The 26773-nt window shown below is 39.3% G+C and overlaps 1 protein-coding gene across 4 annotated transcripts in view; it reads right to left on the bottom strand.

Moving 5' to 3' along the window:
* Window positions 1–26773, bottom strand: part of LOC149141481 (mitogen-activated protein kinase kinase kinase YODA-like) — a 193663-nt gene that overhangs the window by 36322 nt on the left and 130568 nt on the right. For all 4 annotated transcript variants that reach the window (XR_016264566.1, XR_016264565.1, XR_016264564.1 and 1 more), the window contains exons 8-10: window positions 4034–4249; window positions 3824–3927; window positions 3167–3699 (exon numbers count right to left, since the gene is read on the bottom strand). Coding sequence is in view for 1 of the 4 variants with exons in the window: in XM_089448703.1 (XP_089304829.1) it covers window positions 3216–3699; window positions 3824–3927; window positions 4034–4249 (804 nt within the window). In the remaining 3 variants the exon portion in view is untranslated. The remainder of the gene's footprint in view (window positions 1–3166; window positions 3700–3823; window positions 3928–4033; window positions 4250–26773) is intronic.

The raw sequence follows: 26773 nt of genomic DNA, 5'->3' as shown, positions 1-26773 counted from the left end.
AATTCAAAGGAAGTGTTCTTATATACAAGATTATAAAGTTATATATATATATATATATATATATATAGATAGATAGATAGATAGATAGCACTGAAGCACAGTGACGTGAGGTTTCTAAAAATCTTCCATTACTGGTTTCCATTTTACTTTTTTAGAACGAACTTTAGGGTTTAAAAGTAACCCCTTTTTTTAACTTCAAATCTAAAGTATATAGATTTGAAGTTTAAAAAAAGGGGTTACTTTTAAACCCTAAAGCGCATTCTAAAAAAATAAAATGGAAACCAGTAATGGAAGATTTTTAGAAACCTCACGTCACTATGCTTCAGTGCTATTTAAAATTAAAAAGACTCTTGCAGGAAAAGATGTCACTATTTCTATCTCACCTACCAAAGATAAATTATATAAACCCTAGAATCGCAAACCAATTAGTGATTCCTGAGTCAAATACAATCGAAAAATTACACTGTTTTGAAGAAAAACAATATGACATAACCAATTTACAAATAAACATTGGGGATTATACATTTATATCGCAATTCTTAGTTCGATCCCTATGGAGCGATCAAGGTGACATTATTTTGGGTTCATCCTCAATGGAAACATTAGGGTTCATCCTAAACACGAAGGAGAAGTTTTTAAAATTTTCCTACAAGAAGAAAAAATTAAAACTAAGGGATGTTACATTGAAATCAAATTTTGTAACACCAGAAGGCACACAAGATATCTCAAAACTAATTCTTCAAGAAAATCAAAAGCGACGCAAAAAATGAAAAGGAAAGTTGAAAAAATCACCGCTGACAAAAATGAAGAAGTTTCTCGACTTAAGGACCACAATGAAAAATTGTTGACGCAAATTAAGAAGCTTAAGAACGACATGAAGTCCTTGGAAAACAAAGTACAAAAGCTTATGAAAAAGGAACCATCGAATATCCAAATATGGAAATTCAGGAAAAAGGAATGAATATTGATCCAATCAATATCACAACGCAAGAAGATGACATCCCAGTTGAAGTAAAAACATATTCGGATGTTGCAATTCAAACAACAAAAATTTCAAGAGAAAATCTAGTGTTTAACCAACCAACTTTAGTACGAGAAGGAAATAAAATTCTTCAAGTAGATAAAAAAATCACCACAAACATGATAGGGAAATCAAATCACAAATATTCCTTATCGACACCCAAATCATAAAGGCAGACATCTCAACCAGTCTGCAAATCCATATCACTCAAACCATAAACAATTAACTTATATTCCAAATAATATCGATATCACCATAATTCAGTCTTGTGATAACAAGTCATCTCAAGTTTCCAGTAACCGCGAGATTCCACAGAAGATTGATTTAGGATGGTTAGCTCCCTTCTCAACTCGACAATTTTGTTTATCACTCAGAGGATCTTATCATCTTGTATCAACGAAGATGACAAATCGAAGAATCCTGAAAGATGTGAATCGATTACAAGACAGAGAAACAGATGTCACGTCTCGTCAGCAACAAGCTTTGAGGAAAAAGATTTTCTGAAGAGAAAGGCAATGTTATAAATATAATACATATAAAAATAATGTAAATATAAATAATAATGATAAATTAGTGATTAGTATAGAAGAGGCATGTCTCTAAGGACATGACCATTCATGAAGGGACACCTACCTAGAGGTATATAAGTGAGCCCTCCTTTGTAATCATCTCATCATGTCTCACTTGTATTCAAACATTCTTATATAAATATATTATTTGTCCCATGATGGACATTCTTATATTTCAAATATTCTAAGTATTGTCCTGCGTATACGAACTTTGTTTGTAACAAACTCACAGAATCTACTCTCTCAAATGTCAAGTATGCTGATCCTGCATTTCTGGAGGGTCTCATAGAACACCTGCAAATCTTCTTCGTTTCTCAGAGCTCTCACAAGTGACAAAACAGCAGAAGTTCATCTCTGTTTCTAGTCAAACGTCCTCAGACTCCTCTCCCATTACCATATTTATGACTTTTCATGAATTGATTTCCTTAATGGAGCTTAATGAATTTGAAATGCACTTTTTTATTTATTAAAAAATTCTAGAATACCTTCACTAGCCAATATTGTGCTTGCTCTCCTGAAGTAGAACTATTTTACCACAACCTTCCAATATTTTATTCTAAAGTGGAGCATTTATTTCAAGTAATAAAGAATTACAATTTCTTAAATATTTTTCCTTTACTTTCACGAAGCATAACAACATTCTAAAAGCCTTGCACCAGTTTTATTGCCGTCCAATATCTCTGGTCTCCAGCTTGGATCTTGGTCTCCTTCCTACTCTCCAATTCTGATCTACAACAATCTCCAATCACAGATCACCGGCTTTGGATCTCTGTAAGATCCAATAGCACGTTGATATAAATAGAATTAATTTAACAAAAAAATATGTGCACAATGGATCATAAGGGTATAATTCCCTGAAGCATGGGAGAATGTGCTACTCATGAAGCAGAACAACATTCCCACAGCCTTGCACCATACTTTACTCTCATCAAATGTCTTCAGTCTCCAACTTGAATCTTGATCTCCTTCCTAGTCTTCAAGTCTAACCCACTCTAGTCTCTGATCACAGTTCACAGTCTTTGGATCTCTGTAAGCTCCAATAACATATTACGAAAAGATACTCATGTACGATGAGATGATATTTCTATTAAGATCACTATTTCCATTGCTTTGTACATATGGATATGACTCCCAAAAGTATGGGAACATGTCTACCCTCTCATGAGCTAGGAAGGGCTTTATTTACTTGTCTAAATTTCACATTAACTTTATAATTAAGTCTATATAAAAGCTTTAGTTAACATTGATCATCAACCTACCAGAAAGCTGGATAACTAGGTTTTCCTGAACTTCAACAGATCAGATTGGGATTTGTATAACAGAATCCACTATATTTAAGCATGTAATCACTAACTTGTCTTCGGATTAGAGAGTATACAGCCATCCTCACATTACTGCTACAACTGTTTCTAGCATAAAATGGAAGCATTCAAACGTTGCAAATTATTTTTATTGGCTTTAAAATATCCCATAATCTGAAGAGAATCAAACTTCATCTTGAGGTAACATTAAAATAGAATTCTGCATAGTATAAAAATCCAGAAACAGAATGTTGTGAAAAGAGTAGCAAACTAACCCCTGATGTTGATCCTGCTGCAGCCAGTGTGATCAACCATTGAAGAGCTCTATGGAAACTTGCAGTCTGCAGGATATGCTGAAGTCCTCACAGGAAATTGATGCATATTTTCCCTTGCAACCCCTAAAAGATCATGCTGTCTACTGCGATGTTCCTCTTCAAATTCATGTGATAGCCTACCCACATTGATTTGTATTCTATCAATGTCAGGCATTAAATCACGTCTTCTTGGGCTTCCTTCTGGTGTGCGAGTAAATGGAGAAGTCCAGTTGAGATCATTACTAAACTCTGAATGGCCTGCTATATTCAAGACACCCCCACACCCATCCCTTCCACGAGGAGACCTTGGTATAGTCGATGGACCTTCCTTTGTGACACCTGTTAGGAACCCATTGTTAGGAAAGGCTCCCCCTGTTGGCATACCAACAAGCCGTGGAGGAGATAAACTGCTAAATGGCTCAAGGGTAGAACGAGGTGAAAGCTGAGGATTGGAATAGTGAGAAAATATTCCAATTTTGGGATAACAATTTTCACTGCAATAAACAAGGACAATGCAGTAATGAAAAATCAGTGAGACAGATAAACGCAGTTGCAGAAATTCATGTTGACCTAAGGAAATTAAACACCAATGGATTTCAAATATGCCAGAAATGTAACCTTGGTGTCTGGTGCTGTTTTCCATTTGCTGAATGCAGGACTGGAGACATCCCCGTAGTATCAGAAGCATAGACATTTTTATCCCGTGGACTATGTAGAATGTTCTGCAAAACATTGAAAATCATAAGATAAGTCTCAAGATAAAATAATAGACCAAAAAGAAAAGTTAAACATAGCTTTCCCCTGCAATTTTGACATATCAAAATTTACCAAAGATTTAATGCCGGATGTTGCAGAAGCCAGCAGATCAGAACTATCCTGCTGGGTAGCATTTTTGACAAAGGGATGCTCAAGCAACTGCGATGCTGTTGGCCTTTGTGCTGGATTCCTACACAAGCAACAGTAAACAAAATTTCTGCCCTCTGGTGATAAAGAATCTGGTATCGGTGGGACCTCACTCTTAAACACCTTGAACATTGCTGCAGCCTGATTTAAATAAGTATTATTAGTGGAGAATACAACAAAACCATAAACAAATAAGCTAAACTGCAACTTGCAAGATATCCAAAACGTTTGAGGCCATTCACCTAAATTATGAAATTCATACTCTTGAATGAATGCAGTCTGTGTAGTGCCAAACATGAGTGGAAGTAGATCTAATTATTGCATTTCTCATCCACAAGATAGAGTCTATAATCACAGCTATCTTCAATTTATAGAACAAAAAATGATAACTCTATTTCAAAAGACCTAGCACTCATTAGTACAAAAAGGATGAAGCAAAAACAAGAATTGATCAATCCTCTCCCAAGCTGTGATGAGATTGCCCAAAATCTTTCTTTCTGTATGAGCTTAATGAACTGCGACCCTCCAATTAATTCCCTTTTGAAGTCCCTGGGGATGAGCTTGATATAATGATCATGTTGCTAAACAATTAAAATAATAATAAATAAACAAAATCACAATATGAACGAAAAGATAATAAATAAAGTAATAATGGGAAAAGAAAAGAAAGAATTAAGTAATGACCAATGGCTCCTAGGGATGGGAGTCTATATAAGGAAGAAGAAGAGAAAAGATATTTATTTGGTGCTTCAAGCAATAGGCTAAGAAAATCTGGCATAATAGTAGATTGAGGGCTTAGGGATGGCCATCCATAGAAGGGTATGGTGCAGCTGAGCCTATAGTTGGGTGGAGAGTCATCCCCCAAATGTTGGTTGCGGTGAGCAGGATCTTTGTGGAGCAACAGTTCAACACATTCCATTTGTAAGGAGATTCTTCACCTGGCAGGTAAGTTCCACCACTCACTTTGATTTTGTAATTGGGGATAATCAGATTTTTTTTTTTTATATGAAATTCTATGTATATGATTATCCAGCTATTACACTTGATCACAACACATTGATCAACTCTCCAGTCTTTCCTGCTCCAATGGTTTCTTGGCTCATTTCAATCACGCTCCAAAATGTTTGGCAATATTCAACAGGGAGGCCATCTGGTGGTCCTAGTGACTTATCACTCTTCATCCCCCTTATCGCAGCCACAGCAACTCTTTTCACACAGACTTCAGCTACAGTTTGCATGAATGGAACCCTGTCTGAGCCAATTCATCTCTGGAAACCTATCCATTATGGTTGTTCCTAGAATCCTAACCCCTTGTACATGATATCTGCATGTGCTCTTGGATATATGTTAGAAGCAGCAAGAATGCAAGGAAAAATTGAAGAAATTTCCATTCCAGGAGGTGACCAATTAGTTAACATGCATTTAGCAGATAATTCAGTTTTGACCCAGCTTTCCCAGCACTTTATTGAAGGCACCATGCTATGTCTGGAGAGTTTTGCAGAAGCCTGGGGGACAATGGTAACTAAAGATAAGACAGAAGTTTTTCTGTTTTCATAATGGCCAATATGAACTTCCAATTAGATGAACATGAAGTGAAGAATAATAAGGTCAGATGAGATTATCAGGTATTTGAGTATCCCTTTCAGCACTGATATTTCCCCAGTGGAGCAAAGGAAGTGGGTGATGAACAGGTTTAAGAAGAAGATAGATGTATGGAATAAACAGGATCTTCCCTTAGAGGAGAAACTGAAAAATATTCAAGAAAATTCTGGAAGCAGGACATTTATTACTCAGCTTGTCTTTTCCCCTCACACGAAGGATACAAACAACTAGAAATGTCATTGTAAAACATTCGTTGGGGCAAGCGAGGGGTAAAAGCACTGCCCATGGTGGCTTGAGACATTTGCACTCTTCCAAAAGAAAAAGGAGGCCTAGGGATTGGTGATATCAGAGCTCAGAAAATAATCCTTTTAGACAAATGGATGATAAGGATGGGGGTTAGAAACAATGTTATCAGAACCAAACTGGTGATCAAACCAAAAAACCTTGTGGACTGGGAACCGGTCTGAACCAGACCAGAACAGGAAAATAACTGGAAAAAAACAGTTGACCAAAAACACATAAAATATTCAAATTTTAAAGAAAAACATACATATACATGTGCCTTTGGGGGCTTTTGCATAATGCAAAGTTTGTTCATGTGATTTGTTATATCCTTAAAGCTGGGTCATCCACTTAGCATAAGCTGTTTTTAATGCTAAGTGGCAGCTGGGGCACAGCAGGACTCGAACCTGCGACCATTAGGTTAAACCCTAATGCTCTACCGCTGAGCTACATGCCCCGAATGATTCTGAATCAGTCTGAGCCTGCTTACGCATCCTTTTAGACCATTTATTAGGTCTACGCTGGTACCCCAGCTTGGGTGTGTCAAGTAGCCGTAAAACGCACGCAAATGGCCTTGAAAACGAAATTCCACGGGGCTCTCGATGCATGCATCTGGGAAAGGGATGAGGTTCGATGGCCTTTAGATTTAACCTCTCCCTCTCCCTCTCCTTAACAGTCGAGCACCTAAAGGTCCTCTCCTTAACAATCGAGCCTGCTTACGCATCCTTATGGTCGAGCAACTAAAGGTCCTTATATTGAGAGCGAGAGATGTGCACCTCGGCGAGATGGCGTAATTACATATATAAAAAAACACTCTGGTTTTTGACTCATTTGTATGAATCCAAACCATTTATACACATAAGAAAAAGTTCTCATTTATATAGCATATAAGGGTGCACATAACCAAAATAGCATTGAGTGCAATACATCCCTGAACCGAAAATACATCAACAAATAGACTCTAGAGTCTAGATGGCCTCTAGCATCCAAAAGAAATCATGCTACAACAAATACCTACATATCATCAAAATCATTGCCTATATTGGATCTTCGTCATCAATATAACCCTCTAAGCATTAAAATAAGATAGAAAAAATGTAGCATGTCAAGTCAAGATTTTGTTTGAGGGCTAGTTACATTTTTAGTAGAGTCATGATAGAGGAGTTCGACAACCAATGCCACTAACATCAAAGTGCATAGAGGCATTGGTGCTCTTTATTAAATACTAGTTCCTTAACCTCGTACATGACAAAATCCAATGGGAACATTGCAATCCCCGCAATCTTGAAGTACTGAAAAATTATTAAGTCTGCTGGATTTTGAGTGAAATCTAAAATTCTACTTTCTTAGTATGAAATCAAATGAGGTTGGAACCATTCACAAACATCCTGAGTCATTTCATGGTATGTTAAAAATTTAAATAAAATGATTACTTTAAGAATTTAGCTTTACCATGAATTACATAGCAATAATAGGACCATAGGCTTGAATATTAGGCTGAGGACCATAGACTTGAATATTAGGCTGGCCTAGGGGACAATTAGAAGTGGGCCAACCAAATGAAAAAATCAAAAAATAGGCAAATTTTTACGCTGACCCAGGAAGGTACAAACCACACAGAACTGCTCCCGAACCGGCCGGTTCTATGGAATAGGCCGGTTTGGACCGGTTTTGGGCCAAAAACAGTCGGACCAGCTGGTTCCGCTGGTTCCAGTCCGGTTCTGATCATTGTTTTAAGATCCGGCCGACTCGGAACCAACTCGGCCGAGTTGGTCCGAGTCGGAAGGGAAAAAAAAAAAAAAAATTCAACCCGGCAGAAAATTCGGTTCGATTGGCCGAGTTATGACTGACCCGGCCGAGTCATAGCATGACTCGGCCGAGTCAATCATAACTCGGTCGACTCGGCCGGATCTGTAACTACTCGGCCAGGTAGCTGACAGTGGCCAGTGAACCATAAAAACACGCCTTTTTTTTTTTAATTTTTCTAAGTGTGGGGGGCTCCAAAGGGGTTTATGAATTAGTTTGCTGGTCTTTGGGGTCCATTCCCCTCTCCCAAACCCTAGTATTTGATCATATTGCCCTACTAAGGCTATGCTATTCATGGTAATGTTAAATTCATTCTCCTTAATCTTCATTTTCATCCTTTTACTTAAATTTTTAACATTACCATGAAATGACTCAGGATGTTTAAGAGTGGTTCCGGCCTCATTGGATTATGGTGAAAGTAGAATTTTAGATTTCATTCAAAATCCAGCAAACTTATTGGTTTTTCAGGATTTTAGGATTGGGGGATTGCAATGTTTCCATTGAATTTTGTCATGTATTAGGGTATGGAACTCATATTTAATGAAGAGCACCAATCCCTCTATGTACCTTGATGTTAGTGACATTGGTTATCGAACTCCTCCGGGATTCGCTCCCAAACCGGGAGCTTCTGAAAATGTCACTCCCGCTCCCATTTTCGCTCCCACTCCTCGCTTTCGCTCCCGCTCCTAAGTAACACTGAGCCAGATGATGTTGGCAACTCTAGCAGTAGCCAGTAGTACTGGTCACAGACTTTTGTTGTAGAGGCCATTTCTAGCCTCCTTGGTTATGTGTTTTGTTTTGATCTCTATATCATCATCGTGTATGTATTGGACAGTGCACTGGGTGCCACTTTAATATAATGGATATATTCATGAGCCTACTTTGATCATATGTTGTCTTCTATCGATATTCTGATGCTGTGTGTTTGGAAACATGAATGAAAATCTTTTAAAATTATGTGTTTTTATAAAAAATAAATATTTAATGTATTTTTTACAACGACCGAGTCATTAAAATCGAGCCGGCCGAGTCTAAGAAGAAACTTAAGATCGCACCCTTCTATTGTCTGGTGCACCCTAAACTTCGAGTAGTGACTTGTGTTTCTAATTTGACAAATCTACATGAAAGTATGGAGTGATCAACCTAGTCATCCAAAGGTGGGGCATGGTGTGAAAGAACTGAGATATATGGCTGAAAACTATCTTGATTAAAAGGGAAAAGCATTGTCGGTCCTAGTACTTAAAGAAGGTAGAGAGGGAGTCTCTCAAATCCCGATATAGGCAGTGATAACATCCTCTGATCTCATATTATAGAGGGCACCTAAAAATGAGGTGCATCTTCATCTCTGGCTCCTATAGGTGGCACATTTGGCATATCCTATCTAACCATCGCATATGGTGGTCTTTCTCTATCCAAAGTCTATGAGAACCAAAACATAAAACATGCTCACCGAAAATTAAAACATCAAAACAAACATTCTTCAAATGCTTCTTCTTTGACAATAATCCTTAGACCCAAGGTTACCTAGGACCGGGAGCAAAAACGGGGAGCGGGAGTGACATTTTCAGAAGCTCCCAGTTTGGAAGCGATTCTAGGAGCATTTTTTATATAATAGATATTTTTTTATATTTTGATGCATATATGTCAACAAAAGCATGTAGAATGATGAATTAGATATAAAAAAACATTAAAAAAATCATAGATTGAACCATATAACAACAATCATCTAGAAGTTATAATCTTCATCAACCACCTCCACAAGTTAGTAACATACAACATATTGAGTCTCATGATTCATCAATCTTAAAGTTTCAAGCTTTCAAAATTCAATATATAACATTTATCATCATTGATCACCAAAGTTGTACTTGTAAGCTAAGTGTAACCATTACAACAAATAATATCTAGCATGAAATGAAATGTTATAAAATGAAATGAAATGAAACAACTTTCATGAAGCATCATATTCATAATTCATTACTAATGAGTTATAATTGCCAACTTCAAACTTCAAACTTAAATTGTCATACATTGTTTACAAAAAATATCATAATAAATACAAAAGAGTCAATAGTTACAAAAATTACTAGAAACTAGAAAAGACAAGTAAATCTATTATCTATTGCTAATGCTTGAGCCTCTTGCCATCACGAGAAATGTCTAATTTTTTAGTCTTGTTGGAAAATCAGGATCTTTGTCATTAATATCACCCTCTAAGCATTAACATCCAAAGGTATCTTTGGCATTACCTCTAGATCTGTATAGGGATCTTTGTCATTCATATCACCCTCTAAGCATTAACATAAGATAGAAAAAGCATAGCATGTCAAGTCACGATTTTGTTTGAGTGAAGCATACATTTTTAGGAGGGTCATGATAGATGAGTTCAACAACCAATGTCACTAACATCAAGGTACATAGAGGGATTGGTGCTCTTGATTAAATATGAGTTCCATACCCTAATACATGACAAAATCCAGCGGAAACATTGCAATCCCCCTAATCCTGAAATCTTGAAAAACTGATAAGTCTGCTGGATTTTGAATGAAATCTAAAATTCTACTCTCCATATGAAATCCAATGAGGTCAGAACCTCTCTCAAACATCCTAAGTCATTTCATGGTAATGTTAAAAATTTAAGTAAAATGATGAAAATGAAGATTAAGGAGAATGTCACTTTTACTTTAAGAATTTAACATTACCATGACTCACATATCAATACTAGGGCCATAGGCTTGATCATTAGGCTACCCCACTCAAAACTTATTTGTTTCTTTGAAAAAAAATTGTATTTGGAATATTACTGCAAAAAAGACTAAACATTCCCGAAAAGGCAGGGAGTGTTTTTTTTTAGGGAGCGCGCTCCCACTCGGAGCTTGAATTGGGGAGTGTGAAGGGGGGGGGGCGGGGTGCGCTCCCTCGCAACCCTGCTTAGACCCTGGTAAAGCCCCATCAAGTTGTTTTGTAACCTTCATGAAGGTGTAGCTCCCAAACTAAATTCTTGAGTTCCCAAAATCCACCTCCCCAAATTCTCAAATTATTGATCTCCTAGACTATTGGACAATCATCCATGTTGAGCTTCATCCATAGCGCTTCATCAAATTGTCTCATGACCCTTCTAAGAGTATAATCCCAAGATCTGCAAACCCCTAATTATCTACACAAACATCCATACTAAGTTTCATCTACACTAAATCCCTTCCTCTCTTCAAAATCAGGGCTTCTTAAAATACAAAAAATCATTGTTCTTTGGTAAGGTTGTCACCATTGTCAACATTTGGTGGATCTTCAACAATGGCTACATTAGCAAAATTTGGTTTCTCTTTGAGTTTTACCTTGAGAACATATTGGCTCAAACTCTATAGTTCCATGCTGTGGGACCTTTCTCTTGCAATAATTGTTGATTTTCTAGACTGGTAATTACTTCCAATGATTTGTCCAATATTTAATTCTTAATGTATCACATTCATCATTAAGCAATTATACATAGAAAATCTCATCTAAACAATAACAACAATAGGATCAAGAAGAGACAACCAAGCATAAGAGACATAGAAATTACCCTGGAAAAACCCCAAACCAGGCGAAAAAACCAGCAACCTTTTCTTAGAGAAATTTGTCCAATCCAACAAGAGATACAATCTAATCTATCAGACAAAAACAAGGTCAATCTGACCATAAACAAATCCAGGTCAAACCTGGTCAAATGGAGATAACTCGGCCTACTGTGATAGCCTCAAAAAAATCCAATCTTCTTTAGGGATTAGGCCTTCCACCTCAGAGAGTTAGATCTGCCCAAATATTTCGATCTGCCCAGAACTTGGTCTACCCATCTCTTTACTTTGTTGCCTGAACAAAAGAATACAATAAGTGACCCAGAATTTCTTGCTTGAGATGGAGAATGAAATGTCATATATATTGAATGCATGAACCCAAAGTGATGCGTCTATAGGGCAGGGAAACATGCACTTCTAAGAGGAGCCAACCTTACATTTTTCGAGGCAAAATTCACAATCTGAAATTCAAGTTTAATTTCTTTTGGAGCCAACTTGAGACAAATCATATTCTTGATTTCCTTTTAATTTTTGTGGGCTAAGACAAATTATGAAGACCAACCATAACTACAAAAATTCAACACTCCCTCTTCAGCTTGGGAGGTATTCATGATGACTTCCATAGATGTTCTCTTATTGATAAAATTTCTCTATCCAAAGAAAAGTTTGAAAGAGCTCAGTTATGTTAATGAATCCATCCATTACATGTGGAAAGCATCCCCGCATCAGCATCAAATAAAGGAACTAGTTCTCCACTAGTCCTAGAGTCACCAATTTATGAAGTTACTTGGAGTCTTGCCAAGAACCCACCTAACCCATGGGGAAACCACACCAATTTGCCAAGTCACCACTTGGAGTCTTGTCAGGAACCCCACCCGACCCATGGTGAAACTTGGGCCCATTTACCATTCCCACATGCTGTCACATGTCATTGAATGGTAACAATACTTGCCCTGATGCTATGAGCCACTCGCTCAACCCACTAGCCAAACCCCATGGCAATATGGTCAGACCCCACTGACCGGGGGAGCATTCCGGGGTCTTGATGCTCACTAGGCCAATCTCCCCAACCATAAACCATGGCTTCACATCAATACCCATGACCTAAGGGAGATTATATGCCCCTTCATGCTACAACATCAACACTCCCTTCAACCAAGGGAAGCATTCTCAATCACTCCTAGCTTGTCCCAAAAGTATACCAACTTCATCTAGGGGCATAGACTTTGTGAGAATGTCAACAACCAACTTGATCATAGACATACATAGGAGCCTCACTGCTCCACATGCTTTGACCTATCATTACGGTCATCTCCTACACTTGATCAAACAATCCTGCAAATACCCTTTGAAGTTGCACTGCTTCACAATTAGCCAAACAAGTTGCAATATACTTTGCTTCAGTAGTGTTGTCAACTTCTTGTTCATCATAGCAAACCCCAAGTTGAATCATCATCCTGATTCTCAATCTATGAATCCCAGCAGTTGTATGAGACATATCTCAATCCATATCCAATTGTACCATGTTGATACCTGAACACATGTTGCGCCACGTCTTGGCTCAACCAAACGCTGACTAGTTTGAATCCAATACCATAGTTGCTTTCTGGTTACCCTGACTGGGTGCTCCCCTCTAACGCTGAAACAAATTTTGCTGAGACAATCCAGATTCCAAACTGCTTCCTCTGCCACTCAACTTCATCAGATTGGATACCAGGGGAATGGCCATGGACTTGTTTTCCATCATCCCAAATCTCTGTAACAATACACTTCATTTTGAACAAGGAAGATCTCACCCTGATTTTGCCACACTTCTAGTCCCAAGAAGTATTATATCCAACAAAGATCCTTCATCTCAAACTTAGAGATCGACTTCGTTTGTAATGACTGCTCCCTCTATCACAGAAGAAAATCTTCCTGCCACTGTTGCTCCCAAGTGAGTCCTTCCACTTTCATCAAAAACAAGTCATATGATAACAAGATTAACAAAGACTCTTCAAATATCCATCAATTCAAGATCATCATGCCCAAGGTTCATGCAAAGCCTTCTTTAGTCAGCAAACATGAGATTTCCTCTCATGTACCTTAAAGTCTAGAGGATATTCCATGCACTTTTCTTCTTCCACAATTACTCTATTACGAAAATCGGTCTCCACATCCACCTAACGTAACCCATAAAAGCAACAAATATAATAGTTCTAACAAAAGTGTACCTGACGACAATCAAATGTCTTCTCATAGTCCTCCCCATCTTCCTAGGAGAATCCTTGCTTTGCATTTCTCTATGCCATTTACCAAATGCTTGATCTTGTAAATCCATCTTGAAGTCATCATTTACTTTCCACAAATCTCAACACAATGACATCCTTCAATTTGTTGGTCTACTTGCTTCCTCTTGTCACAAACTTTTGCTATGTTCTTCCAATATTTCCATCTGCTGCTAGAGCTTTGGCAGCATTCACAATGTACCTACAATACTCACTAGGAGGCTAACTCAGCAAGAAAAGAAACAAAGACAAGAGGCTAACTAAGATCAAAACAATAATAATAATCAAGGAAGAGCGATATAAAGTACTTATCTTTGAGGATTGTAAGGAATTGTCAGTGCCCTCTTGATCTTTGCCTTTCTGCAAAAATCATTGAGATCCATCTGCAAATTCATAATCCTCGTCCTCGTCATCAGCATGTTGCTTTCCATTCCTTTATGAGCTAGGGTTTCTTCTTTCAGCAAAAGCATCAACCTTCAATACTTAAGCTCTAGCTCTAGGGTTTTGTTCGCAAACCCTAGGGCTTTCTTAATCATATCCTTCAAGATTTGTCTAGGGTTTACAAACCCTAGGACTATCAGATCTTCCAAGAAGGGATTACACTTTAGCACAAGCGTTATAACTTTTTTCTTCTCAGCGCCCTCTATTTCTGGAGCACCTTTCTTGATTACAATCGAATTGATCATGTCTCAAACGTTTGAAGGAAAAACTCAGCCATATATTGTTCTAGCAATAGTTAGAATCAAGCAACGGCTTCAGCAGCATCTTTTATCATAGTTACAATAGTACAATGCAAGTCATCCTTTGCATCTTTGACAAGAAACCTTAGTCAATCATACAAGATATTTCAAGGTATTAAGGTTTGCAACTTCAAAGCAATACTTCTGCTTTTGAACACATATCTTATAGTGTGATGCAAGTCAAGTTCGTACTTCAATCCAAATGATCTCGACAGGCCCCTTATCTTGCCTTTAGTTCTTATTTGAACCATAATCCATATTCAAACCTGTGATGATGCCATTACTTCTTCAAGCTACAGATTAGCAGGTGCATCTTCTACATCCATTGAATGATAGTACACAAGATCCTGAACAATAGCATGCAAGAACCATATTCAAAACATACCTTTCAGGTCTTCTAGGGTTTACAGACCCTAAGGAAAAAGTAAGACCATCATATCTGTCATGTGCAACTTTTCTTGTCATAGTTAATATAGATGGTGACAGTTTCTCAAACCCGCATGCAACTGTATTGATCATGACCAAGTGTCCAAAATGCCCATACTTTTTGATGCCAAAACTCATTCCTCTTTGACCACTCTTAGGCATCAAAACATACTCTTTTGCTTCCTTTACATCAAGTAACCTGAAAATCGCATGCTCTGAGAGGGTTAGTTGTACATTATGTTTTCCTTCAATCTTGTATTCCTCCCTTTGTTCTTGAGTTATGCTACCAAAACCACCTTTCCACTGATAATTCCAAACTTCTTTTTCCACTGTATTGTCTTGGATCAACGAGTATAATTCTCAGTCAGAACCATTAATTTAGCAGTCTTGCTTCTATAAAACAGTCTCCTTTTGATCATGTGACTTGGTCTGAGGATTTTTGTTCCTCTGAATTTTGCAATACAAGTTTGCCTTTAAAGTCATTAACGATCTTTTGCAAACAAACTTCAGCAGAGGACAATTTCACTGAGTTTTCTATTGACTAAGGCATTTCGGACTTAGGTCTCTTTTGTGGCCTAAACCTGAGGTCCTTCGACCTTGTAACAGATGGACTGAGGCTAGAACTTTAAGGTTTCGGCCTTCTGAAACTCAAACTGAGGCCTTCTAGGCTACTCGCACTAAGGCCTACTAATACTGAGGCCTAATCCGCACTGAGGCCTACTCACACTGCTGTCACAAAATTCTTGTCCAACTTAAAACTTTGTGCTAAAAGCTTTGGTCCTTAAAACCATAACCGGACTTCAGATGAGGGCCACCTTTTAATTACAGCCAGAATTCAAACCAGGACTTTAGTCCTCCTTCATACCCTGGTGAAAACAAAAACTTGTCTTTTCTTCAAGTCCCTTTAGTGGCTGCTCTTTAACCATGCTCTGATACCATGTTGATTTTCTATAAGGATTTTCTACACTGATAATTACTTCCAATGATTTTTCAATTATTTAATTCTTCTTGTATCACATTCATCATTAAGCAATTATACATAGAAAATCTCAACTAAACAATAATGACAGTAGGATCAAGAAAAGACAACCAAACACGAGACACAAAAATTACCCTCGGAAAACCCCAAACCAGGGAAAAACCCAGCAACCTTTTCTTAGAGAAATTTGTCCAATTCAACAAGAGATAAATCTGATCTATCAGACAAAAACAAGGTCAATCTGACCATAAACAAATCCAGGTCCAACCTGGTCAAATGGAGATAAACTCGGCCTGTTATGATAGCCTTGAAAAAATCCGGTCTTCTTGAAGGATTAGGCCTTCTGCCTCAAAGAATTAGATCTGCCCAAAACATTGTCTGCCCATCTCTTTACTCCTTCGCTTGAACAGAAGAATACAATAAGTGATCCAGAATTTCTTGCTTGAGATGGAGAACGAAATGTCATATATATGGAATGGATGAACCCAAAGTGGTGTGTCTATAGGATAGGCCGACATGAACTTCTTGGAGGAGCCGACCTTATATTTTGGAAGAAAACTTCAGAATCTGAAATTCAAATTTTATTTCTTTTGGAGCCAATTTGAGACACAAATAATATTTGTCATTTCCGTTTACTTTTGGAAGGCCAAGGCAATTTATGAAGACCAACCCTAGCTAGAAAAATTCAACAGTAATGACATTCAATCTCCCCTTTTTGAATTTTCTTTATGTGATCTTCTATAATTGTTTCTCAAGTATTGTGCAATCTCAAGCTGAGGATCACCTTCCTGTAGTAGTTCTTTTTTCTTCAACTAAGAGAGGTGAAATCATGTCATTTGAAGTCTGTGAAAGACATGAGTAGGATTAAAAACAACATTACTATATTTCGAAGATAGACTATTTAACAAAATAGCTTTAGCATCCCCTTCTTAATCTTCAGTAGCATTGATTTCTGCTAGTAGTTTGATGAGAGATCTCAAATTGTTTATGTGGCTTGAAGTTGACATAGTGACTCCATCAACCATCTTGAATATGAATAACTTTAGCTTTTAAAAGAACTTTGCATTTACCCCGTTTTCTCCAAACAATTTATTCAAATTATCCCAGATTTTCTTGGATGAACTTTCGAGATCTATATGGTGTAACTCTAAATCTAAAAGAGCAGAGCCAATAAAGGCTTTACCATATCTTCTCTGCCATTCCATTAATTTATCTGGATTTGTGAGTGACTGCTCAGTCCCTTTTACTATTCACCACAGGTTCTTGTTCATCAACTACATCTAGATTTTCACTTTCCAGGTATGGAAATTGCGATCAGAGTATTTTTCTAATGATATTTCCATGCTTAACGTCCTAACAGAGAAATCTAATAAACTACTCTTTGCTTGAACTAAAAACCCAAATCAGCCAAAAATGCTGAAATTAATAAACACCTGCAAACCCAAGTGATAGAAAAACAGAAAAAATAATCTATGTTTTAAATCTTCCCCTGTATACTTCCAAACCATTTACAAACCCAAGGCAATACCCTTATCCTCAGATTTTGGAATGAAATAGATTGTACCTTTGAAACTCTTCCATGACATTTTTACTGCGATAGGAAGTTCTCTCCTCAAGATTTGGCTTCCATGGTGATGGACTTCAATCAATTTCTTGAGGTTCATTCTACACAGGCTCACTTCAGCAACCCTGGGAGGAATGCGGAATGGAGCAATCAAGATCTTCCTACTACAATAACATGATACAAAAAGATCTAGAACAGCAATATCACGAAACCCTAGAGAGGGTTGATGAAAGAATCAAGCATGTAAAAAGATAAATGCAATGACATAATAAATATTTATTATTATGTAAACATCAATCCCTATTATAGTAGAGTCAACCTCCTTATGTAGGGTTACACACTATTACCCACCAAAATGGGTAGCACCATATGAGGAATTTTTTCTCCTACATTTGACAGCCAGCTGGCCAGCCAAACAGCCAGCAGCCCCTGCCAGCCACCACTAGTAGATGACATACCATGTGTCTCCGCCACTTGCATCAACCATGTGCCTCCCACCTTCCGGCATGCTTGGATGAAGTTCGGCTGCTATTTAAAAGGTACTTTGATCATCTTGCAATCAGGTGCTTATACTTGCTTGTTTTGGGCATTTAGTATGGATAATGGGGTGATCTAGAAGATTGACTGACCTTGACCATAATCTTGTTCTCCCACTGCCACTTGCATCAACCATGTGCCTCACACCTTCCGGCATGCTTGGATGAAGTTCGGCTGCTATTTAAAAGGTACTTTGATCATCTTGCAATCAGGTGCTTATACTTGCTTGTTTTGGGCATTTAGTATGGATAATGGGGTGATCTAGAAGATTGACTGACCTTGACCATAATCTTGTTCTCCCACCTCACCAGGGGGGTTAATCTTTGATCCTATTCTAGTGGGACCTCCCTTAAGGACCTTCAAGTTACAACAGGGACACTACCTAGAAAGCCATCGCTGAGATAGCATGTTCCATTTTCCCTATTGTTAGTTTTTGTAGCATCGTATGTGTTCTAACGTTGAGATTTGGGGAGAGGCTAGAATGCACAAAATCTCCAAAACCCATAAATCGTTTCTAGAAATTCCACCTAGAAATGATTTAATTAGATTATTAGTCTAAACTTAGGGAATATGACTAATTAATCAGTTTTAATTAAGTCAAGCATAAATGATTGTAATGTTCCAAACTTAAACAAATAGTGATATACAAAAGCCAATTCGATTTTTGCACAGAAAAATTAAACTATCAACAAATATTCAATACACAACAGAAATAGGAACCAGCTGAGCCATTTTATTTATTAATGGAGCAATGTACAATAGTATGGAAAGAGCACCTGGGCTTGCCTCAAGGGCAAGCTAGACAGAACCCAGGTGTCGACAGTAATCCCAAATGCTAGAAAGCAACTGCTCCTCTAAAGCTCTACGTTGTCTCCCAATTACGGCAACTGCTAGCTAGAAAGGAGCTACAAGAAACCTCGCCTCCGGTGCTTGGAAAATGATGAAACTTCAACCACAAACTCCTTGGCCAAAACCCAGAAAGGGTTTGGCCTGGAACCAACCACCCAAATTCGACCTCCTCTATGGCCTACGCCCTCCAAGCAGCTCCAACAAAACGGCTTGCAAGAAATGGCCACAAAGTCTTCCTCCCAGCTCTGGAAAGGAAGCAAACTTCACCCCAAATGGCTCCTTCAACCTCCACGGCAAAGCTCAAACTCAAGGGCCGATACTCAACCCACCAAATGAGCTCCCCAAACATTGTCTCTGTGCTAGCCCAAGTAGTGCGAAAGTCACACTGCCAAGCCTGAAACTCAATCAGCTCCCAAACTCCCCCAAAGGCTGACAATCCTACTTAGCCTCTCCTCCGGAAAATCTCACAGCAAAACTCCACAAACAACTCGGCCTCCTCTCTCACTGCGTCCTCCAGAAATACGCACCACCTGGAAGGAAATGCTACTGCTGGAAATCACAATGTGAATCTCCTCCTGAAGAAATGAAGGAAACCTTCCTAGGGTGGCACTCGAAGTCCCCCAAAGAAAGGATGAGCTCTTCGCCTGAAGAACTCGTGCTAAACAGCCAGTGACTCGGCTAAGCAGCTCGAGCAACCAAGAGAAATCGATATACACTCATGAATGAATGAGAAGAGGAGAGTTGCCCTCCTTATATAGTTTTCGTGGGGGAATTTTCCCTCCATTTCGTCCTCCATCATGGGCCCCACTTAACCAACACCATGCAAAAGTTATCTCCCCTCTATGCATATCGAACTAGGGAGTGCGTAATTCCCTAGTGAGGGTGGCCCCCATGTGTAACTTAACTTTAAAACAAAACATCTTCTCCTAGTCTAATCTCCTAATAGCATCGAATGGGGTCCACTAACTCCAAAATTGGCCCCATAATACAAAATTAAATCTTGTTCCAAAATTATTTAGGAAGGGACATTACAATGATCTAGAAACTCACATGGATCGACTTCAAGTTAATCCTAGCCATCGATTAAGATCTAATCTTGGTCGTTGAAGTATCAACAGAGGATTATAAGAAGAAGTCGATGGGGCTTGGAGGAATCACTTGAGAGGTTTGATTTCATCAACAGATCGATTTCCAGAGTAGCAGCAGTCAGTTGCCGAAGAGAGAACCAGTGAGATCGAAGCAGTGAAAGAGGGACAGCGACAATGAAGTCGGAGGAAGGATTCCAGATCCGGTGAGTGCATTTGCAGAGAGGCAAGAGAGCCACAGTGAGACTTAGGCAGAACTGCATAGTAGCCTCTAGAGGCAAAGTCGATTTGCTGGGAGAGACTAACGTTTTCAGTTCCAGAGGTCGGGAAAGAGTCCCAGAGTGTTGGAGAAGCGTCTTTCTGATCAGCAGAAGGCAAAACGACTTCATCAGAATTCAACAGAAGACAAGTTGTACAGCTAGCTATGTAGAGAAGCGCAGAGGCTGACGGAGTGCCTCAGAAGGCCGAATCTTTGAAGGAAAGTGGTGTTGGGAAATTGCCTGTGGGGCGAGGAAAATTCCTCTCCATATTTTTGCCAATTTTTCTCTGTAGGATTGCCAGTTTCGGCATCCAATCGTACTCAGATTATTTCACTATAGCATAAGAATAAAACCCTCAGTTGTTGCATCAATTTTCCCGAGTTGGGTTTTTCCGGGGACATTGGTCCAAAAATAACTATGTCATTTTATGTGCGCTAGTATTTCTTCCAACGTTTATTTCTTCCACAATTTATTTGTGTAGGTTGCAGTGTGATTGATTCAATATTTGTTATAGGAAACAATAAATAAATTGTTAAGAATTAATTTAACAATTAGGAGAATTATTTCCAATTGTTGCAATAGGAATCGGGTTTCCGATTTTTCACATGGTATCAGAGCACAAATGATCAGCCAGAGAGCTCAGTAGCGAAGGAAGAGGGAGTTTCGTTGTTCATTGAGGAGCAACAGGTCGAAACCCCAGAGGCAGCGCAGTCACCTTGGCCAAGAGATCGAATTTCTGGAGGAGAATCAATTTTTTCTGAGAGAGGGACAGAAAAATTCAATCTCTCTAAATCGAGGAATTCCAAAGGCAGAGGGAGCAGCCAGTGTTTTTCGCAGAGAAGATCTCTAGCTGGACACAGTAGTTTTGAAATAGTTTGCTAGAGCAGAACTAGAGTTAGGTGGAAGAAGAGCACACGCTGAGGGAAAATTTTCCTCAAGGAACTTCTAGTCTCAAGAAGTTCGATTCCCCTTGCAGATCAGCATTTGTTGTGACCATATTTTCTCACGCCAAGAAGGGAGTGCGAATAGCCTAGTAGCCGATCGAAGCAGGTGAAGAAAGAGGAGAATGTGACCCTTGCATTGAAGGGTCTCAGTTAGGGACAGAGGGAGCAGGGAAAGAAGAAGGACCTGTCAAAGGACAAGTGCTTCAGGTGTAGTGAGCTTGGTCATTACAGCACCCAGTGTCCTCTCAGGAAGAAGGACAAGGAGGAGACGCAGGACCAGCAGGCAACATCAGCAGATATCGATAGGCTATCCTCCAGGCTGGAGGAAGACTTTGCCATGTTTGTTGACATACCCCTAGGAGTGAAATGGGGTGACTTGGTTTTGTAGCCTCCGAGTGCTACAGATGGGCAGGATTCTTGAGGAGGTCCACCTCTTGAATTAATACCTTGCTATGGGAGCCCACAGTTTTCAGTAGCAGGATGGATCAATGGCAGTAGATGCAGTCAGATGCCAGAGTGACAGATGCAGAGTCTAGTTGCAGTGAGATGTAGGTGGCACAGTGCAGAGTCAACAACAACGCAAATGCCTCAATGACAGCGCACATACTAGCAGTAGTTAGAGACTCGGGTGACAGATGCATCATACTGATCACAGTTGATTCAGTGTTTAGGATGTTTTTAATTGGGGAGGGAGTTGTAGTGCAGATGAAGTGTTGGCAGCAGAGTCAGCAGCAGCATAGATGCAACACATATCAGAGTTGCACAATAGTTGGTGGGCAACAGCAACCAGACATCAATAGCGTGACAGGAGATGATGCAGAGACAGGGTGTTGCTAACTTGCTACATGGGACACCAACACTAGAACACATTCCTCGCTAAGAGGGAGTGTTAGTTTTTGTAGCATCAGATGTGTTCTAGCCTAGAAATTTTGTGGAGGCTAGAATGCACGAGATCTCCAAAACCCATGAATCGTTTCTGGAAATTCTGCCTAGAAATGACTTAATTAGATTATTAGTCAATTTTAAATATTGCCTAAGTCTAAACTTAGGGAACATGACTAATTAATCAATATTAATTAAGTCAATGCGTGAATGATATAGAAACTCACACTGATCGACTTCAAGTTAATCCTAGCTATCAATTAAGATATAATCTTGGCCATTGACGTTTCAACAGAGGATTATAAGAAGAAGTCGATGGGGCTTGGAGAAATCACTTGAGAGGTTCGATTTCATCAGCAAATCGATTTCCAGAGTAGCAGCAGTCAGTTGCTGGAGAAAGAGCCCGTGAGATCGAAGCAGTGAAAGAGGGGCAGGGACAGTGAAGCAGGAGGAAGGATTCCAGATCTGGTGAGTGCATTTGCAGAGAGGCAAGAGAGCCACAGTGATATTGACGCAGAGCTGCGTAGTAGCCTCTAGAAGCAAAGTCGATTAGCTGGGAGAGATTGACGTTTTCAGTTCCAGCCGGGAAGGAGTCCCAGAGTGTCAGAAAAGCGTCTTTCTGCAGAAGGCAAAACGACTTCATCAGAATCCAACAGAAGGCAAGTCGTCCAGCCAGCTACGCAGAGCAGCACAGAGGCTGACAAAGTGCCTCAAAAAGCCGAATTTCTGAAGGAGAGTGTTGCTGGGAAATTACTTGTGGGGTGAGGAAAATTCCTCTCCCAATTTTTCTCTGTAGGATTGCCAATTTTGGCATCCAGTTGTACTCAAATTATTTCACTATTGCATAATAATAAAACCCCCAGCTACTGCATTGGTTTTCCCGAGTTGGGTTTTTCCAGGGATATTGGTCCAAAAATGATTGTGTCATTTTATGTGTGTATGCTAGTATTTCTTCCAATGTTTATTTCTTCCGCAGTTTATTTGTGTAGGTTGCAGCATTATTTATTCAGTATTTGTTGTAGCAAACAATAAATAAATTGTTAAGAATTAATTTAACAATTAGGAGAATTATTTCCAATTGTTGCAATAGGAATCAGGTTTCTGATTTTTCACACCTATATCAAACTTAACACCTTCCATGCCACATTACAAGCCCTATATCTCACATCCATTCTTCGGGTACAACTTTCCATTAGTTCTTGGGGATTTGGCACTCATATGTTCACATACCTTGAGTAGGGCCTCAAAATCTTGCCCTGGGAGGTTGATGCAACTAAAAGAAAATGAGAAAGCAATATCATGGCCACAATGAAACAAAAAGAAAGATAATCAAAATGCAAAAAATGGACGGAACATAAGCATTAGCACGTGAGCAAAACCCTAGTATGAGCTCTACCTACCTCGTATGGCCATCACTTAGATCCTAAGCACATGCCACTCCATTACATCAAAAAATACTGAGTACATGATGCTCCAATAAATCAAAAAAGGAACCCTTGCATGTCCCAACCCTGATGAGCAATAAACTCACTCACATAAAGGGGTAATAAAATTGCTACAACGTACAACGCAAGCTCTAACCCTTGAGCTATAAGTGGTAATACAAGGTAAAATCAAGAAGAAGTAAAAAGTGCACAAGAGGGGTGGAAAAATCAAGGTTGAGATGGTTGTTGAGAAACCAGGTATAAAGTAGATTAAAACTTGATTCCTCTTCTTCATAATTACTTGTGAATGTTAGATAGCCTTTTATTATGTGTTATGTCTTCTTCATCAAGCAATTATACAAATGTTCAATCAACCAGGAAAACAAAGAGACAAGAGACACCAAAATTTTGCTCCAAGCCAGGGCAAAACCCCACAAGAGGGAAAACCCAATAGCAATCATTCTCTTATAGAATCATGCCAAAATGAGATATCCAAGACCAAGACCAAGATCAATACCAAGACTCGAACTGCCACCAAAATTCCATGTCCATCCCTTCACCAAGTCGTTTCCAAAGTTAAAGGCAACATAGGTCAAACTAGTCAACATCCTGAAATTTCGCTCTTGAAATTTCAGGCGTGCAATAAGCTCTGAAATTTGGTCCTATTAGTTTTTGTAGCATCGGATGTGTTCTAGCCACGAAATTTGGTGGACAGGATAGAATACATGAGATCTCCAAAACCCAGAAATCGTTTCTGGAAATTCCACATAGAGATGGTTTAATTAGATTATTAGCCGATTTTTAAATATTTCCTACGTCTAAACTTAGGAAATATGGCTAATTAATCAGAATCAATTAAGTCAAGGTGAGAATAGTCTAGAAACTCACACAGATCGACTTCAAGATTATCCTAGCCCTTGATTAAGAATTAATCTTGGTCGTTTGAGTCCCAATAGAGGATTATAAGAAGAAGTCGATGTGCACTTGGAGAAGTAGCACCAGAGTCACTTGGAGAATTCGATTTTCCAAAGTAGCAGCAATTAGTTGCTGGAGAGTTCAAGCTTCAGTGAGGCAACAGAGATAGTGAGGGGCAAGGACAGTGATCTGAAGGAAGTTTTCTAGATCCAGAGAGGTAGCAGCAAGAGGGCCAAGTTATTCCTAGTGAGGCAGAGCAGAGCACTGTGTAGTTGCTTCAAAAAGGCAGTGCGATTTGCTCGAGAGAAATTTGTCCTCAGTTCAAAGAGGGTCCAGAGTGTCGGAGAGGCAATTTCCTCAGCAGAAACAAGCAGAACGACTTCATCAGAGGTAGGTTGGAGGCTTGACGTCATAGGGTCTACACAGACCAATGTAGAGGTTGACGCAAAGGGTCTAGGAGGCCAAGTTTTCTCAAGGAAGATGTGACAGGATTGCTTGGGGAAGAAGTGGGAGAAGCAGGCCGAAATTCTCAGAGGCAGCGCAGTTCCTTGACAGGTAGGTCGAGTTGCTAAGGCAAGGGTTCAATTTTCAGTTGCAGGTTAGCAGAAAAGTCGATTTGCCCAGGATTGTAATTCCAGCAGTCAGAGGGAGCAACCACAACTCAAATTTTCGCTAAGCAAATTCCTGGTTGACCGCGGAGAGTTCTGTAAAATCCACGCGAGTGGAAGAGAAACGCACACATAGCAGACGGAAAATTTTCCTCAAGGAACTTTGAGTCTCGGAAGTTTGAATTTCCGGTTACAAATTGGCAGTAGCAGTTAGTAGAGTGACGCATTCCAAGAGGGAGTGTGAATAGTAGAGTAGTAGCCGAGAACAGGGAAAGAGGGAGCTTTCGAAAATTTCAGAGATGACCACTGCAGGGCTTAGAGATCACGATATGTTGGATGGAGCTTCCAACTATGTCATCTGGAAGGCTAGGATGTCTTTCCTTCTAGATGAATATGGCCTAATATCCTACATTGATAATGTAGTGGCAGTTCCTCAGGGTGACGACCAGCTTAAGGAATATAGGAAGGAGATGGCACGAGCAAAGCGGTTGTGATCCTGTATAGAGTCTGGGACCATATAGTCTCACATACAGCAACCAAGGGAACGGCCAAAGAGATGTGGGATGATCTCTCCATGCTATAACAAGGTACTTCTAAGCAGTGAAAGATTTTCCTAAAGGAGAAGCTGAGATGCATCAGGATGCAGAAGGGGGAAGCCATAGATCCCTTCCTCACCAAGATTTAGGAAGTTCGAGACCAGCTTTCAGCTGTTGGGGCAGCGCCTCATGTGAAAATTTGAAATCCTCGAATCACTACTGCAGCAACTGATTATATTTCTCCTACTGAATCAAGTTATTTACAGTATTATACGGTAAACATCGAAATAAATACAACTACAGCCTTCACAACTTAAATAATATGTGGAAACAAGAACTGAGCAAGAAAGAAATAGCACACACAAGTGACACCGTTGTTTTTGGACAAATGTCCCCGAAAAAACCCAATGTGGGAAAACCAGTGCAACAGGTGATGGTTTGTATTATTAAGCAGTAGTTTTCTGAATACAATTCTTCGGATGCCCAAACTGGCAATCCTATACAGAGACCTAACTGGGCAAAAAGATAGTGAGATGATCTCACCCTATCACTGGAAGATCCGATACTGATCTGCACTTGAGATGAGCCTTTGCGCAGTACTACGTTACACCCATGCAGTGACTGCGTCACTGTTGTTGTTGTTGGGACTACGCTGCACCTCCTCCTGATCCTCTTCTAGCTGGAACTTTGGCCCTCTGGCCTCCTGGTCTCACACTCCGACTCCGACACTAGATCCCAACTGTTTCTCAGCAGAATTTCGGACTCCTTCTAAAACTCTACGCTGCCACAGCGTAGCTCTGTGTGGCCCTGCGTCAACCTCTCTGGACGTCTTTCTGCCCTCTCTGCCTTGTACTCTCCAGATCAAGAAAACTTCCTCCGGAAACTATCCATGCCCCTCAATGCAAGAAATCAACTCAATCACTTTTCCGGCAACTGTTGCGCTGCTCTCTTGAGAAATCGATCTCTTGATATCTCACTCAATGTGTCTTCCAAATGCCCATCAAGCCTCTTCTTATAATCTTCCAGTTGAGTAATCAACAGCCCAGATTAGATTTGAATCAATGGCTCAGATCATTTTGGTTTGATCCTCGTCTTTTTCTATAAGTTTCACCCCCAGTTTAACTAATACCCTTTAATTATTTTAACTTCCTAAGTTTAGACTTAGGCATCCATTAAAAATAATTAATTATTTTAATAAAATTGTATCCCGGTGGAATTTCCCAAAACAATTTATGGGTATTCTGAAGCTAGTTGTGCAATTAATTAGTAGATATGTAATATGCTCAAAATCAAGTGTTAGGTGCTAGGTTTACGGGAATTCTAACATGATGAATAGTTCAATGATGTCATTTGTTCAAGGATCAAGTAATGTTACATTGATGATAGTTGGGTATTCATAAATCAT

The sequence above is a fragment of the Pinus tabuliformis genome, chromosome X, assembly GCF_031772625.1.
Source record: "Pinus tabuliformis cultivar Carrire ecotype Pingquan chromosome X, CPIR1, whole genome shotgun sequence".
NCBI lineage: Eukaryota > Viridiplantae > Streptophyta > Pinopsida > Pinales > Pinaceae > Pinus > Pinus tabuliformis.
Note: the sequence above shows the minus strand (reverse complement) of the source record. Positions and strands in the feature narration are given on the sequence as shown.